This window comes from Arachis ipaensis, chromosome B1 (assembly GCF_059453495.1).
Source record: "Arachis ipaensis isolate K30076 ecotype BB chromosome B1, ASM5945349v1, whole genome shotgun sequence".
In the NCBI taxonomy this organism is placed as follows: Eukaryota; Viridiplantae; Streptophyta; class Magnoliopsida; order Fabales; family Fabaceae; genus Arachis; species Arachis ipaensis.
The window spans coordinates 65,979,734-65,997,037 of NC_142436.1; the positions used below are offsets into that span (position 1 = coordinate 65,979,734).

Below are 17,304 nucleotides of genomic sequence, written 5' to 3' on the forward strand. Positions count from 1 at the left end.
TGATTATTCTTTTCTTTTCTTTTTTCCTCCAAAAAATCCAGTTGAGATAGATGCTTTTACCGAGTTTGCCATGTAGTTTACTCAGTGATTTGAGTGACAAAATCACAGTTATAGAAAATAAGCCATCCATCAGAAAATCTTTGGAATTGATCGAAACTTCGCTTAGCCGTGCTAAAGCTTTGAAAAAAAGTTCTAGCTTGAAAGACCCTATCAAACATATTGAGGACACAACACATGATATTGGTCGATCATTAGGCCTATTGCTCCTTGAATTATCCATAGATTCTAGAGAAAAGGTTGGTACATTGCAAAAACAGTTTATGAATGCAAGATTTTCTGGAAAAATGAGTTTATTATTTTTCAGTTGGAGACTAAACTTAACTTTTTTTAAATAGTCATTTTCTCATTTCTGATACTTTACTTATTGCTCCCTTGTGATTAATTGATTCAGTTTTAAGTTGCAGTGCATCAATAGTAACATCGAGAGAATGTGGAAAAACAACTAAAATATGTGTTATTGTTGGAGGTACAACCATACTCTACATCTTTACACAATTAGCTTCCTTTTGTACTAATTACTGTTAGAGTATGATCTTATATATGATAGCATATTGCATAGATTTATTTCCGGGATACCGGATGAAGTAATGAATTTCATAGGATTGTCCATGTTGATAAGTTAATCATTCATTCACTAATCACTATGCTATCATTCAATATGCATGATTCCTTAGCTTCCAATACCTGTTTTTCTTCTCTTCTATTTTCCAAACACAACATGCAACAGAAAAATATTTTGATTAATCATAACGTTATTGTTCACACTTGACAGTGATTACAACTGGAGTTTTGGCAGTGGCTGTTCTTTTGTCTCTCGTATGCTACTGTGCCAGGCGTCGTTTTGCTTGGTTGAGCAAACATACAACAGCAAAGCGCCTCTTGCGCGAAGCTGCAGGCAACTCTAGTGTACCTTTCTACCCTTACAAAGAAATTGAAAGAGCAACAAATTCGTTCTCTAGGGCTCAGTGATGGTAACAGCGTCGTTTTGAACCGCAAGGACTAATTTGTCCATTAAAAAATTGTTCTCTATCCACATCAGCAACCAAAATGGACACCTGACACTCCACTCTTCCAGGTCAGCATGCTCTGTTGCCGTTTTGAACCCCAACTCGACGGAGAGGTATAATTGTCACGCGTTTCATAAGGTGAGAGATTTAAATATATTTTTAAATCTTGAAGAACGAAAATGTCCGTATTTAAAAAAGTCAGAGACCTATTTATCTTTTATTCTATATTTTATAGAAAAGTGCAAGAAAAAAAAAGAACATATTTACTCTTTTGATTCATCTCAATTTATTATTATTATTATTATTATTATTATTATTATTATTATTATTATTATTATTATTATTATTATTATTATCATCTAATTTTTATAAAAAAAAATGGTTTTATACATCTTTTAAACCCCTTTTTCCTTCTTAGCAACGTTTTATTGTCGAGATACTTAAATTTTCTTTCTCATTAAATCAAGAGAGTTACTTTCATGTCATATGCATTTTTTTATCTTCCTTTTCCTTAAGAAACAATTAAGAAAAATAGTTAAGCATCTGATCATACATATTATTTCTTTATGGAAACAAGCGTTCATCCTTATCACAACACAACTGTTGCCATTACAACAGGAGGAAAAAAGGGGAAAAAAAAATCTTAGAAATAACAAGTTTTCCTCGATAGATAACTGACCTAGCTCCTTCTTATCCAATCGTCTATATCTATCTATACAGTCATCTATATTTTAAAAAGAAGAGAGACTTGAAGTGTTGAAAACAAAGTTTCACTTGTATGTTCGGCAATGGTGGCAAATGGGGATGGTCCTAAATGGCTAAACCGCTAAAGTTATGAGCGAGAATTAGGGTTAATACGGGAATCTCACGGCAAGCAAAGGGGTGCGCACATGACTAAAAACTTAAAACCCTGTCTTTATTCTTCAGCCATCTCCCTCCGCCTTTAACTGCAGCGCCACGTGTACACAAATAAAACGATAACGAAAACAGAATCGGCCCAAACCCAACCCAAAAACCTTGCCCCCAAATTGGTGACGTGTACACGTAACCGTAGCCTCCATATATAAACCCCCTTCTTCTCTTTCGTTCTCATCCATTTCCTCTCCACTTTCCACCGATTTCAGACACACACACTCTCACTTACTCTCTCCGATTATCTCTGCTCTTACTCCATATCCGCTTCGGCTTTCTACTCAAAATCTCGTTTCGTTGGATCTTATCGTTTCGCGGTTTTTTCTCTTTTACTATCACCGCCGCCGGAGAGTTTTCCGATTGGAGAATCCGGTTGGTTTTCTTCCTGTGTTGGCTCGAGATCCGGGCCAAGCACAGAAGAGTACCGGTTCTCGATTCGCCATTTCTGTGAGTAGTTTCCTCTTCGGGGAGATTTGTTTTTATTAAGATTTTGAGGGTTTTATCAGTGAAATGGCATCTGGCGAGGGGTTTCTTACGGATGGACAGAGGGAGATTCTCAAGATCGCTAGTCAGAACGCAGAAAATCTGTCGTCGTCGCCGAAATCGCCGTCGTCGCTGCTTTCATCTGAGCATCATCATGTTAAGGCTCCTGCTGGCGGCGGAAAGGCTCAAACCGCTGGGATTGCTGTGAGACACGTTCGTCGGTCTCACTCCGGGAAGTTAGTGAGAGTGAAGAAAGGTGTGCACCGTCTTCATCAGATATTTTGTAATTATTATTTTTAATTTAAGAATTGTATGCTCTATGTGTATATACTGCAAGCTGTGCATTATTTCTTTGTTTATCATCTATTTTGTGATTAGCGAACTACACAATTTTCTACTATTAGACTGTTTGATTAGTATCTTGAGGAACTGTTGGAAGAAATATATCTGAGAGGGTATTTATGGTACACCATAACTTATTGGTGAACAGATTAGGGTTATTAACTGTAAATTAGTTTTTAATTGTTGCTTATTGAAAGCAGATTATTGTTTGATTTGTTCTGTGGTGACTTTTAAAATTCGTCGGCTAGTTCTAGCTGTGAAATTTGTGGAATTTTTTTTGGCTTTATGTTTGTATTGCTTTAAGTTATTATGATCCAGTTGTTGACTTGTTGTGTATTAGCAATCATAATCCGTATGAATCTGATAGACAAAGATGTTATTCTGACTAGTTAATTCTTTCGATGCGTACATGGTGAGTGAAGGTTTACGCATTTTGGGATTGATGTGTCGGTCATTTTACTTTCTATAGTGGAAAAGTATTCTGGTGCATAATAAATGTTAACCATTAATGCAATGTTGTCTGGAAGCAAAAATGCTATTCCTATGCTAAAAGCAGCCACCAAAATCGGCTACCAATATATTTGTGTATAAATACATATGTAATTTAATTTATTTTCAATGCGTATTTGTATTCCAACATTTGTTTTATACTCTTGGCTGACTTTGGTGGTGGATTTTAGTGTACACGTAGCATAGTTGGTTTATTAATTATATTTAACCAGAAGCATCATGTTGACTTACTCAACTGCCTGATCTGATCATCTTTTTACTTCATAGATTGTAGAAACCTGATTTGGTTGCACCCCGTGAATTATATATATATATATATATACTTCTACTGTCAAGTGCTTCAGCCTGATAGCTTAGTTTTATATGTTGGCTTGACAGTCATGACGATGTTAATTAGTGGTGTGGATCTTCCCGTGCTTGCGGTATAACATGAATGGTAGAATTGATTGTAATTTGTAGTTATCTTTCTTTAGTTATTTGATGTTCTTCATCCTGTTGATGCAGATGGTGCTGGTGGTAAGGGTACCTGGGGGAAATTGCTTGATACTGAAGGTGAAGCTCACCTAGATCGCAATGATCCAAATTATGACAGTGGCGAGGTAAACTACCTTTCTAGTTTTTGTTGGTAGTTCCTAATATAATTTATTGTGTGATAATATCATCAACATAGAGACTTTTTTACGAGATCTTATAGCCCTGGTAGTAGGTTGGGGTTTCTTTGTGTTTTCATTTAATTAGTTGTAAACTGTACCTGTTGACCGTTTATTTTTCATTGTATATTTGATTGTGGCAACAAGCACATGATAACATATACCTGGTTTTGCATACTCTTGCTAATTTTAGGAGCCCTATCAGTTAGTTGGATCTACAGTGATGGACCCCTTGGATGATTTCAAGAAAGCCGTGGTATCTATCATAGAGGAATATTTCAGTACTGGGGATGTGGATGTGGCTGCGTCTGACCTCAAAGAACTTGGATCTAGTGAATATTATCCATATTTTATCAAGCGCCTTGTGTCGATGGCCATGGACAGGCATGATAAGGAGAAAGAAATGGCGTCTGTTCTGCTCTCAGCATTGTATGCTGATGTCATCAGCCCTGCACAGATCAGAGATGGATTTTTTATGCTTATTGAATCTGCCGATGATCTTGCTGTGGACATACTGGATGCAGTTGATATCCTTGCTTTATTCCTGGCACGGGCTGTCGTTGATGACATTCTTCCTCCAGCTTTCCTAGCTAGGGCAAGGAAGGCTCTTCCAGAGCCTTCCAAGGGTGCTCTGGTAGTCCAGACTGCTGAGAAGAGTTATCTCTCTGCTCCCCACCATGCGGAACTTGTGGAGAGGCGATGGGGTGGTAGCACTCACATCACCGTTGAAGAAGTGAAGAAGAAGATTGCCGATTTATTAAGGGAATATGTGGAGAGTGGTGACACATTTGAAGCCTGTAGGTGCATACGTGAGTTGGGGGTTTCATTCTTCCATCATGAGGTTGTGAAGAGGGCTCTAGTACTTGCCATGGAGAACCGTTCAGCAGAACCACTGATGTTGAAGCTACTAAAAGAAGCAGCAGAAGAAGGACTCATTAGTTCCAGTCAAATGGTCAAAGGATTTTCTCGATTGGCAGAAGGCCTAGATGATCTTGCTCTTGATATTCCATCAGCTAAAGCCTTGTTTCTGTCATTGGTTCCCAAGGCAATATCTGAAGGGTGGCTTGATGCATCATTTGTGAATCCTAATGGTGACAACGGAGAAATTCAAGTTGAAGACGAGAAGATGCGGAAGTACAAAAAGGAAGCTGTAACCATAATTCACGAGTATTTTCTGTCTGATGATATTCCTGAACTGATTCGGAGTCTTGAAGATCTTGGTGCACCTGAGTATAATGCAATATTCTTGAAGAAGCTAATAACTCTTGCCATGGACAGAAAGAACAGAGAAAAGGAAATGGCATCTGTACTGCTATCTGCTCTACATATAGAAATTTTCTCGACAGAGGATATAGTTAATGGTTTTGTCATGCTTCTTGAAAGTGCAGAAGATACGGCACTAGATATATTGGATGCTTCAAATGAACTTGCTCTGTTCTTGGCTCGGACTGTGATAGATGATGTATTGGCCCCTCTGAATTTGGAAGAAATTGCCATTAGGTTACCCCCAAAGTGCAGTGGGACCGAGACGGTGCGAATGGCACGCACACTCATAGCAGCTCGTCATGCTGGTGAGAGGCTGTTGAGATGTTGGGGTGGTGGGACCGGATGGGCTGTTGAGGATGCCAAGGACAAGATCATGAAACTCTTGGAGGAGTATGAAAGCGGCGGGGTTGTGAGTGAAGCTTGCCAGTGTATCCGGGACCTTGGAATGCCCTTCTTCAACCATGAGGTAGTTAAGAAAGCTTTGGTCATGGCCATGGAGAAGAAGAATGACAGGATGCTTGATCTGCTGCAGGAGGGATTCAGTGAGGGTTTGATCACCATCAATCAGATGACGAAAGGGTTCACCCGGATCAAGGACAGTCTTGATGATCTGGCTCTGGACATTCCAAATGCAAAGGAGAAGTTTGGGTTCTATGTGCAGCATGCCCAGACCAAGGGTTGGCTTCTACCGTCATTTGATTCCTGTGCCACAGAGGTCTAAAGAGATGGCTTTCAGTCTCATGCATGTTGATGTTCTTTTAGCTCCCGACTGAAATGTGTGGATAAAATCTGGGGATCGTTTTACTTCTAAAAATGTCCCTTTTTATCTGTTCTTTTTTAAACTTACCCTTTTCTTTGAAGCATCAACTCACCGATAGAGATTCTTGTTATCTCCGTCGCGTTGTATAAAGTTGTTCTCATTACATTGACATCTTTTTAGGACGATGTTGCATCAATGAGGTATTTTAGAAGGGCAGGGCATATATTGTACTATTTTTCAGCATCGATTCTCTTTTTCCCGTTATGTTGAATCATTAATTTATGCCATCGTCACTTCTTGTTCTCGGTTCTGAGGTTAACTGGTTATTGAATATGCAGCAAAAGAGCATGAAAAATCACGGCCTTATATTATAGAAGAGTCTGTTGGCCCGAGTAGCATAACACGACGAAAGGTGGCTACCAAGCCTAAATTCAGAGGCCTTTCCTATCTGTTCCTAGAGTGCAGTTTCTTCCATCGTGGTGCTATATCGCTTATACTTCTGGTGTGGAGAAAAATGTTATTGTTGTTCGAAGCTCCATTAGGGGTGTCCGCCTCGGATTCAAATACTATGAGAGTTAATTTGGTGTGATTTCATCGGATCTAGAATCGGATAAGAGTCTTAAAAATAGATTCATGTGCATTTTAAGAGGACTAAAAGAAGTATATATATTTTAAATTAATTTTAATATTATGTTATATTAATTATAAATTTATTGTTTTGTTTTTGTTTTTTAATTACATTTGTTGAATTAGAAAATAGATCAAAGAAACATGAAATTAGAATTTATGGATAAATTCAAGTTTAAATATGAAATTAAAATTTATGGATAAATTCAAGTTTAAATATGAATATCAACTTTTTGGTAACAAATATTTTTTTTTTTATAAATAAGAGTATCATAATTTTTTACCATAAAGTTTATCAAGATCTAAACTTCAGTGGTTTAGACTTGGTGTTAGTATAACCTGAAAGTAGTATGATGTTACTGGGTTTATGATCGGTTTAAGGGTCATTATTTTAAGTCGGGTTTGAGTCAAAATGAATTCAGTCTCACTCCATCCATGTACACCTCTACAAATACGTATGTTAAAACTTATTTTTATAGTATTTATTTCGATATAATGATAAATTTATATATATCGGTACAACAAAAATGTGGACAAACTAAAACACGACACGTGGATTATAATTTCCATATCAGTATTTATTTTTTATTTTTTTAAATATATATTGTAATATTACTTTTACTAAAACACCTTTATAATTTAATAAAAATAAAAAATAATTTATATATAATTATACAAAAAGATTTAAATTTTAATATTCAACTAACTTTAATTTTATATTTTAAAATCTTAAATAATCTTCAAAATATACAAAAACTCATCTGATTATTCATCTACACTAAAAGAAATTTTTTTCAATTTTATTAATATTCTTCATAAACCCTAATCTCTTATACTCATTCATACCAAAAAATATATCTAAAACACTAAAAAAAAATGTTCTTCATCTTGACTCGATTTTCTCACCTCTCTCAAACGTCTCTCACTCTCGATTCTCAGACTCAAGCTCTCTCTTCTCTCCCACTTCCACTACCACTAGCCAACTAGAGTCTCTCTCAGTCTCACTCGAGTCTCGTCTCAGTCACACTCGCCGGCGTCTCGCCTCGTCACCAGGGTCTCAACGTCTCGCGGCCTTCCCTGGGCTCATCGTCGTCGGCGACAGAAGCAACTCGTCGGGTCGTCATGGCTCGTCGTCTTCTGGTTTCGGGTCTTCGCCGTCTTCGAGTCGCTCGTCGCTCGTCGCTTGCGTTTCAGGTATTTCTAGGAATTCTTTGCACAGGAGGCGCGCCACTGGTGAAAAGGTGGTTTGGAGAAAGAAGAGAAAGTATGTTTTCACTCTTTTTTCCAATTCTCTGTGTTTTCCTTAATTTTTTTCCGAAGTGCCTTAGTTTCTGTTAGTTCCAAAATCAAATTCCCCTGAATTTTAACGCTCGTCCGAATTTCAACCCAAATCCTCTGTCCAGATTCAATCTTCTGTCCAAATTTCACATTTATTTTTTAGTTGTTTTTTATGAAGGTTCTTAGGTTCATTCATTTGTGCCAAGTGATTTCAATTAGTTTATAAGTTTTCATTACTACAAAACTAACTCTTCAGACAAAAAAGCCAAGTTTCTAGTTATTTACAAGTTAGTGATTATACTCCATGTACAGAGTGCACAGACTATATAGAGCAGACCAAAAAATACTTAATATACTAATTTAATTACTTTGAACAAACTAGGGTCCTGAGCTTGGAAATTTTTCATTTGATGTTAACTAACTTAGACTTAATTATTTAAGTCTCATTCTCTGTTCCTGTATGTGCTTTCTTTCTTTCTTTTTATCTGTGCCTATATTGTGAGTTTTAACACTGTATGATAAGATCATAGATTTTTGTGAAGAGTATAAAATAGAGAGAGGCCACTTGATGTATAGTGTAACTCATTGTAGCGAGAAAGCTATGATTCTGATTTCTTCTTTTATTATCAATAACAAATCACAAAACTTAATTCCTTTTTTTCTATAGTTTATTGCTTTTTATCTTTCTGATTCAAGATAGTTCCACTTAGTTTTCTTGCCAAAACTGATAAGCAGCAGCTCCATGACATGCCAGTTGTAACGAATTTTATTTATAATACCTAGCAAGCTCTTGAGTATTTCTCTAACTTCTTTTATGTTGGATTGTTGGTGTATTGGTTCTTTTAATCAGCATTGTAGAACTTGAAAGTGAGTCTAGCATTTTTCTATCAAATAAAGAGGTACTTATTTATTTGCTACTCTATTAAACTTGAAAGTATCATGTGTAATTTAAACCTATGCTTGCAGATGCATCAATTTCTTGGAGGTGGTATCCTTGACTCTTTAGGATCATTGCCACTTGGACTGCACAATCATATAGAACTCCTTCAAACAAAAGTTCTTATTACAAACACACATCTAATGCTTTCTTGACTTTTTCTTCTAGTTGAGTAGGTTTTGTAAGGCATATTTTACTTTAATTTCATATAGGCATTTGATTTGTTATAGTTGATGCCTTGATGCTATTAAGGTCAATGATTGATTCAGTTCTTAGCTATTGATTTTTCAAAAAGAATTTGCCGGGCAAATTTCTTTGTCGAGCTATTGATTCAGTTCTTGGCTATTGATTTTTGTTGGATCTCAACAACAAAAGGTTCAATTCTGACATTGGCGTACATGGCCAAGCAAATTTTCCATCATTTGCAACTCATCGAGATGTTCATCCACCACCACCTATGCATTTGTTTCAAGGTGTTCTTTCCAAGGGCACTATGCTAACTTACAACCAAGTCATGGAAGTTGCAAAAAATTTCAGAAGGTCAATATTCTTAACTCTTTGGTTCTGTTTAGTAACTGTATCAATCTTTTTGAGGAATAAAGCAAATAATTAAACAAATGATCCTCGCATAAGATAAAATTTGTACATTTTCTATCTATCCAAAGGTTTAGAACAATGAAGGACAATTTTTCTTAATTATAGTTTGCGTATCTAACTATACATTTGGTTTCGAAACTTTATAGGATAGTACTGAGGACTCAAACCATCGTTCAGGATCAAATGCATCAGGCAATAAGCCTTTCTATAACTTCTTAGAAGTTAAGGATCCAGAGTGGGGGAAGGATGCACCTGGATCACATCACGTGCGACGCGAAGCAGGACGCTACGGCCTTTGATCTTAGCTTGAAGCTTTGATTCTAGCAGGAAATCATGAAGCAGTGACAATGGCTATGATGAGTATGCATTTATAATGGTTTTCTGCTTGAAATCCAACAATGTTAACAAGTTAAGAAAAAGTGAATAGTTTTCTAGTCTTGGTTGAGGCCAAGGTAACTCAGAATTAAAGATAGAAAGGACTTGTTACATTGGAGATAGGGCTGCACATGGATCGGATAATATCCGCATATCCGTGATAATTATCCGCATCCGATCTGAATTTTGCGAATATTATCCGATCCGCACTATGGTAGGATCGGATTGCGGATTTGGCAGTAATATCCGCGGATCCGATCCGCAAATCCGCATATCCGTACATCTCATATAAATAGCATAGTTTAAGAAAGTAAACTCTAATGTGATATGAATTTTAGTGTGTTATTTTATGAATTTTATGATATCTTGTTTTTAATTTTTTATGTTGTACTTTAACTTAGAATAATTAAACTTAAATATTGTGTTATTATTTTGTTTTTGTTATTCAAGAGAACTTTTATTAATATTTTAGAAATAAATAGGTTTAAACAGGTGAAAAATAAATTTTCTGGATATTTTTTTTTTTTGTAAAAACAGTCAAACAAAATCTTAAAATAGTTTTTTTGAATTATGCGGATATACGCGATATCCGATCTGATCCGATCTGCAAGTATGCGGATCGGATCGGATCCAGCCTGAAAAAATGCAAATATCGTATCCGATCCGATGAGTGCAGTGCGGATCGGTTAGAATTTTAGGCTATATCCGATTCGTCCAATTCGTGTGCAGCCCTAATTGGAGACCATGCCTTTGGATTCAAGGAAACTGGAAATCAAAAATAAGATTTTGGAGACCATGCCTTTGGATTCAAGGAAACTGGAAATCAAAAATAAGAAAAAATCTTGTATGGGGATTTCATTTAACTTATCTTAATTTCGATAGTTATGGTTTAATTTTATTTGAGACTTTTAATTTGGTTACATTACATGTAATTCTATAATTGCTCTATAGTCTTAGTAATGAAATTTTAAATTTGATTACACTCCAAGTTTTGGTTCCTACAAGGGATTTTGTAGCATGAAAATGAATGACTTTTATTTAAGAATTAAGAGAAATCTTATTTGGGACGAAATCATTTTAGAAATTGTTTACACTTCAAAATTTTCACTAAATTTGTTATTTTCTCAAAACAGGGGGTTTAAGTACTCCTTTATCATTTTCTTTCCTTTGCCCTTCTTCACATTTCACAAAGAATAATTAAACTTACTTAGAATGAAATTAAATATGCCTCGTATTTGGTATAATGTTCTCAAAATATATAATTCCAATATGAAATGAAACTAAATGTTTTCGTGTAATATATATGTATAATATATATGTGCAAAATGATCGAAATACAATCAGACTATAATGTTGAAAAATATAAAATAATGTATGATGAAGAGTGAAACTTCATCTAATTATTTCTATATATCACTTTAAATGGCACTTTCTAAAAAATGAGCAGGAACCAATCTTCCCTTTCGTTATTCTTTAATACAATTTATAAAATCTATAGAGCGTTAATGGTTAAAATCGCAACTTAGCTAATTAGGACTGGGGAGCTTGAAGGATTAACAATAAACCTTAAAATGACATTCAAAGAGATTTCTACCTTTACTCACTAGTTAACCTGTCCTAATTGAACCAGAGATTTGATAAAAAATTACTACTTACATAAAACTATAAAAGTTTTACTTTTCCAATCATTTATTCAAAACAGAAAAAACCTTTCATGATGACTGCAACATTGAAATTTTGTATTGTAGAACTAACAATACCAATAATCGAAAAGGATGGGAGTTTATCATAAAATTTATCATAACATTTTAAAAGCCTCGTACCACTTGAAAAATTTATCATAACATTTTAAAATCATGGAACAAAAGAAGGATATTTAGAAGCAAACTTCCTATAAGTTTTTTTTTTTTTTTTTTTTTTCATGAGTTCAAAACATCAAGCCATGAAACCAAAATAAGTCACAGCAATCTCTAGTATAGAACAATAAAATGGCCTTCTAAAGAATCGTTTTCATCTTAGTTCGCCAACCATACAAGAAACTGAAGAAACCGAGACATCACTTCTTGTTTCAGAATCAATGCAGATTATGACACCACTCTCTTCTATTAATTAATTAATCAATCCAGCAAGCTAGGCTAGTCCACCAACAACTAGAAAACCAGCACCAATTTGTGTTCCTTCCACCAACAATCCGAATTGCAACCACAGAGTCAATTGCTCTTCTAACCACATAAATACTTATTAAAATATGAGAAAAAAGTTCACCATACTACGGATTTTTGGCAAAACACAGAAATTCAAATAACAGAGGCATTGATACATCATATTGACAAGAACAAAGAAACAAAATAAAGGATTGAACCAAAGAGAAAAAAAAGTGACTAAAATTCAGACGATCATGTGATTAAAATCATGTTCCGTTCGAAGAAATTCTAATTAATAATGGCATGAGCAAGGCTAAGTGCATGTTTGGGCGCCATTATTTTGTTAAAAAAAGATCTTTTTCTTTTTTTATTTTTTAACGTGTTTGGCAAATTTCTAGTAGTAAAAGTAAAAGCACTAGTAAAATAAAAAAAAGATCTTTTTTGAGAAGCTGTAATTTACATCTTTTTTTAAAAGATCTTTTTTCCTTAAAAAAAAGATGTTTTTTATGTAATAAATAAACAAAAAAGTACTTTTATATTGTTATACCCAAACATAATTGATTGATAAAAAGACCTTTTTATATGAGATATCCAAACATAAAATTACTTTTACTTCTCTATAAGATCTTTTAAAAAAAGATAACTCGAAAAAAGATATTTTCTTAGAAGCTCACCCAAACAAGCCCTAAGCATGATAATATTTAACAAAACCATAGCCCCAATTTGCCAATTTGCAATCACGGAGTCAGAAGAGATAGCGGGGTCGAGGAGAGAGCGGGATCTTCTTGATACGGCGATGGACTTGCTACTCTTCAGAAGGTGCAGCGGAGCAGAGCAAAGTAGAGGAAAGCTTCAGGCAAGCAGCAAGTAGTGGTACACGACGGGCTTCGTCTCTCGCAGCTCTGACAAAAGAGAGGAAGCAGAAGAGCCCAGCGTCGCCGTCTTTATCGAATCCAACAAACACAGTGATGATTGGAGCTCGGGAAAAAAAATTTAGGGTTAGAGGGCTTCTTCTTCTTCTCCTCCTTTAGCAGAGAGAAGGAAGAGGAGGGAAGAGACGAAGAACACCAACCTAGATGAACTTCTTTTTTTTATTTTTTTATTTTTTTTCATATGTTTTTGTTTTGTTTTTATAAATTATTTAAAATTTAAAAATATAAATTAAAATTAATTGAATTTTAAATTTTAACTAATTTAAAGATAGTTTAGGTCCCATATAAGAAAATGATATTTAAGTTTTTTTTTGTATAATTATTTAAAAAATATTTTTTATTTTTATTAAATTATAAGAATGTTTTAGTAAAAATAATGATATGGTATGTATTTTTTTTAAAAAAAATAAATGATGACATGGAAATTATAATTCATGTGTCTGTATTTTAATTTGTCTATGTTTTTATTGTATCGGTACGTATAAATTTATTATCGTACCGAAACAAACATCTATTTTTATCTGCATCAATACAAAAATATAAATAAAATGGAGTAATTCAGCATTTAATTTGACTTAAAATTTTAGTTTTGAATAAAGTTCTACAACCAAATAAAATACTTATTAATAAAGTCCAACCAAATTGTTATAATCGTTTTTCACATCATGTGCATGCACTCTTCTTTTTTCGTTATCATTGTTGTTACCATCACTATCACCTCCATCTCCTCTTCTTCTTCCTCCTCCTTTTTTTATTTGAATTCTTCTCATCCTTTCTTTTTTTCCTCCATCATCATCATCATCATTGTTATAATTAGGGTTAAGTTCGATTTTGGTCCCTAACGTAGGGGTCAAAAATTTTTTTTGTCCCTAAGTTTTATTTTTAAACAAAATCGTCCCCAAAGTTGACAGTTGTATTAAAATAGTCCTTTCGCACCAAAAATAAAATTTAATGACAACTCTACCCTTGCGGTTTCTCTCCCTTAATTTTCATTCCCGCGAAGTGCACTCCTGCTCATGAAGTAACTCATAAACTTCCTTGAAACACTTGAAAACGGAAACGTTGGTGTGAAACCCTCAAACGTAGGTGCAAAGAGGGTGTACAGAAAGGATTGTCGCCATTGGGGGGGTTAAGCTTGAGAATCGGTGTACTAAGACATTGGTGAGTGATCTTCATTGTTGCAACAGCTGATTGTTCAGGTACGATTACTTTCCATCCCTCAAGCAATCACGTCAACTGTTCACAACATGTTGGAGGTTTGCATTTCATCACCATGTTGCTCTGTCTGAGCATTTCGGGGTTGAATGCAGGCTTCTGAGTCTGCTGCTATAGCTAAGGTTTGTATATATGTTTGTGAGTAATGTATTCTGCTGTATAACAGGGTTGACTGAGCAGAAGATGGTGTACATAAATGTGAGGGTGCATCATGGGGTGCATTCGGATATGAGGAGGGGGTATTTAAGTACCTGAAGGGTCAAAGTACAATTATCGAGGACATTGACAGCGATCGTTGGTCTTTGTTTGAGGCCTATGAAGAACTAAGGCAGTTTGGGTACTTGCAGGCCAACATTGTTGCGTTGTGGTATAAAGATCCAAGCTTTGATGATTTGGAGACTAGCCTGAAGATGCTGAAGGGTGACGCAGAATCAATCGAAATGTGCAACATTGCTGGGTTATGGGGCTTGGTAGAGTTGTATGTGGTCCACGATGTGGGCGATGCCGAGCCATTTCCAGAAGTGGGTTACGTTGACGTTGGGGGAGTTGCAGAAGAGGAAACAGATGATGGGCTTGGCTTGGTTGTTTTCGAAGGGCACGGGGCTGAGGCAGCAGGGGCCAGTGCCGAACCTATGTGGGGGATGAGTTTCAGGTAGATGGAAGTGAGTCCAATGATTAAGACAGTGAGGATCCTGAGTACATGCCATCTGATGAGGAGGGGGACAGTGCAGGAGAGGTGCACTTCACTAATAGTGATGAGGATTTTGAGGGTGATAGTGGATTTGATGAGGGTAATTCTGTGCCGGAAGAAGCTACTGCTGGCAAGGAAAAAAGTAAAGGTATAAATCAGTTTAGTGATGAGGATGGAGCAGATAGTGATGAGTTGGAGATGGATCACATGATTGGTGGGGATGAGGGGGACGATGACGATGCTGAGAATATGATGCATCAGATCGTGTGGGTCAAAGGTTTTCAGTTCATAAACCTTTGAAGGATATGAGCAGCTACAGGTGGGAGGTAGGGACACTTTATGCATCCAGACAAGAATTTAAGGAGACTGTACTGGCATATGCAGTTCATACAGCTAGGAGCATCAAATTTAAGAAGTGTGATTTGGTCAGAGTTAGAGTTGTTTGTCAGAAGGACTGTCCATTCTGGCTCTATGCACATAGGGTTGGGGATGAATCCACCTGGCAGTTAAGAAGCTTGAACCTCTAACACACCTGCATGCAAATGCACAGAGTTGGGATACTGCACACTAAGTGGGTTGGAGCCCAATTTAAAAAGACGGTAGAGTCTAATCCGAGGATTAAAATAAGGGAGTTACAAGCAAAGGCACACAAGAAGTGAAATGTTATTGTGACCAAGTCCATGGCAGCCAAGTCGAAGCAAGAGGCACTAAGTCAAATTCAGGGTGCATTTAGGGAGCAGTATAGAAGGATTAATGATTACTGTGCGGAGATTCTAAGGGCCAATCCAGGTTCATCTGTTAGCTTGAAAGTGATTAGGAGCCCAGATTTTGCCCAGGAAGTCCAGAACCCCGAATTGATGAACTATTGTGTATTCCAGAGATTGTATGTCTGCTTCAATGCATGCAAGAAGAGCTTCCAACATGTCAGACCCTTTATCAGTTTGGACGGGTGTTTCTTAAAGACTCCTCAGGGTGGTCAGTTACTGACCGTAATAGGAAGAGATCCTAATGACCAGATCCTTCCTATTGTTTATGCGGTGGTTGAAGCTGAGACCAAGGATTCCTGGGTTTGGTTTCTGAGACACTTATCTGATGATCTGGGTGTTGATAAAATTGGAAAGTGTACATTCATGTTGGATCAGCAGAAGGTGAACATTAATTTAAAATTGTTTGTGCATTTTATAACTTATGGTGAAGACTATACTAATTAGTTGGGTTACCTTTCTGATACAGGACTTGTTACCAGCTCTTGAGGAAGTCATTCCTAGGGTGGACAACCGATATTGTGTGAGGCATCTATATAACAACTTCAAGAAGAAATTTCTTGGATTGGAGCTAAAGAATCAAATGTGGAAATGTGCAAAGTCTACGCACTGGAAAGATTGGGAGAAGGAGATGAAGACAATGAGACTTAAGAGTGAGGATGCATTTCGGCACTTGAACAGCATTCCACCCAGGTTCTGGTCCCGTTCTCGCTTTTCATTTCATTCAAAGTGTGACTCCCTTGTTAACAACATGAGTGAGAGTTTTAATGCTGTCATAGTTGAGGCTAGAGAAAAACCAATTGTCACTATGTTAGAGGACATTAGGGTCTATATAATGACTAAATGGGCTGCCAATAGAGCTAGGATTCAAGTGTACCAGGGTAACATTATGCCAACAATATTGAAGAAGCTAGAGAAAAGGGTAAAGCATTCTAGGGATTGGAGGCCATTTTGGTCAGCTGCTAGTAAGTATGAAGTGATGTGCGGGTTAGACAAATTTGTTGTAGATCTGGCTGCTTGTGAGTGTTCCTGTAGGAGGTGGCAGATGAGCGGGCTACCCTGTCCTCATGCCATTAGCTGCATAACATTCAAAGGTTTGAACTTGGAGTCGTTTGTGGATGACCATTACAAAAAGGATGCTTACCTGAGGTGCTACCAGGAAGTGATACATCCTCTAAATGTGTCAGATCTGTGGGAGAGATCCCAGTATGATGATGTCATGCCACCACCATATCGGAAGCCAAGTCACCGGCCAGTCAAGAAGAAGAAGCGAGGACCTGGGGATGATGATAACAGAAGCCAAACTCACCTCTCCCGTAGGGGTCAAACACAGAGGTGTTCTAACTGTGGTGCTTTAGGTCACAAGAAATCAAGTTGCACAAAGCCTAAGAAGAAGGTATCCTTTCTGCTATAATGTTTAGTTTGGTTTATATTAACTTGTGCTAAAAATGTTCCTTTTTTTATTTCTGTCACAAGTCCAACCTGCATCTCAACAAGCTGCCAAGGGTCCAAAGAGAGGTACTAAGGTTGCAAGCTCACAATCCCTTGGCCAAACAGTCCAAAGAGGGAAACTTAGCAAGAAATCATGCTCTCAACCCAGCCCTGCAATAACTCATTCCAACACAGCAACAACTCAGCCCAACAAACTAGTAACCAGGCCCAGAAAATTGGCAGCTAGGCCCACTAATAATGCAACTCAGCCCAAGAGCCAGACCAAAAATGTAGCCGGGCCTGCACCACCTCAGTCCAACCCT

General features: G+C 36.6%; 2 protein-coding genes and 1 long non-coding RNA gene across 3 annotated transcripts; all 3 read left to right on the forward strand.

Annotated features, from left to right (window-relative positions):
- Positions 1-1,721: 1,721 nt before the first annotated feature.
- LOC107630984 (MA3 DOMAIN-CONTAINING TRANSLATION REGULATORY FACTOR 1) lies at positions 1,722-6,277 on the forward strand. The gene is made up of 3 exons (XM_016334283.3): positions 1,722-2,718; positions 3,819-3,913; positions 4,158-6,277. Exons 1-3 carry the CDS (start codon positions 2,490-2,492, stop codon positions 5,949-5,951), a joined length of 2,118 nt encoding a protein of 705 aa, XP_016189769.1. The 5' UTR covers positions 1,722-2,489; the 3' UTR covers positions 5,952-6,277.
- Positions 6,278-7,426: 1,149 nt separating this feature from the next.
- LOC107607417 (uncharacterized) lies at positions 7,427-10,182 on the forward strand. The gene is made up of 2 exons (XR_015902362.1): positions 7,427-9,372; positions 9,576-10,182. It is a non-coding gene; the product is annotated as an uncharacterized LOC107607417 (long non-coding RNA).
- Positions 10,183-15,466: 5,284 nt separating this feature from the next.
- LOC148576880 (uncharacterized) lies at positions 15,467-16,964 on the forward strand. The gene is made up of 2 exons (XM_088502808.1): positions 15,467-15,934; positions 16,020-16,964. Exons 1-2 carry the CDS (start codon positions 15,467-15,469, stop codon positions 16,962-16,964), a joined length of 1,413 nt encoding a protein of 470 aa, XP_088358934.1.
- Positions 16,965-17,304: the final 340 nt, after the last annotated feature.

Bases quoted from the DNA above. Each gene is read 5' to 3' on its own strand.
- LOC107630984 (XM_016334283.3), top strand. From the start codon at position 2,490: ATGGCATCTGGCGAGGGGTTTCTTACGGATGGACAGAGGGAGATTCTC. The intron at 2,719-3,818 runs GTGTGCACCGTC...CTGTTGATGCAG, and splicing joins GTTAGTGAGAGTGAAGAAAG to ATGGTGCTGGTGGTAAGGGT. The intron at 3,914-4,157 runs GTAAACTACCTT...TGCTAATTTTAG, and splicing joins CAAATTATGACAGTGGCGAG to GAGCCCTATCAGTTAGTTGG.
- LOC148576880 (XM_088502808.1), top strand. From the start codon at position 15,467: ATGGCAGCCAAGTCGAAGCAAGAGGCACTAAGTCAAATTCAGGGTGCA. The intron at 15,935-16,019 runs GTGAACATTAAT...TTTCTGATACAG, and splicing joins TCATGTTGGATCAGCAGAAG to GACTTGTTACCAGCTCTTGA.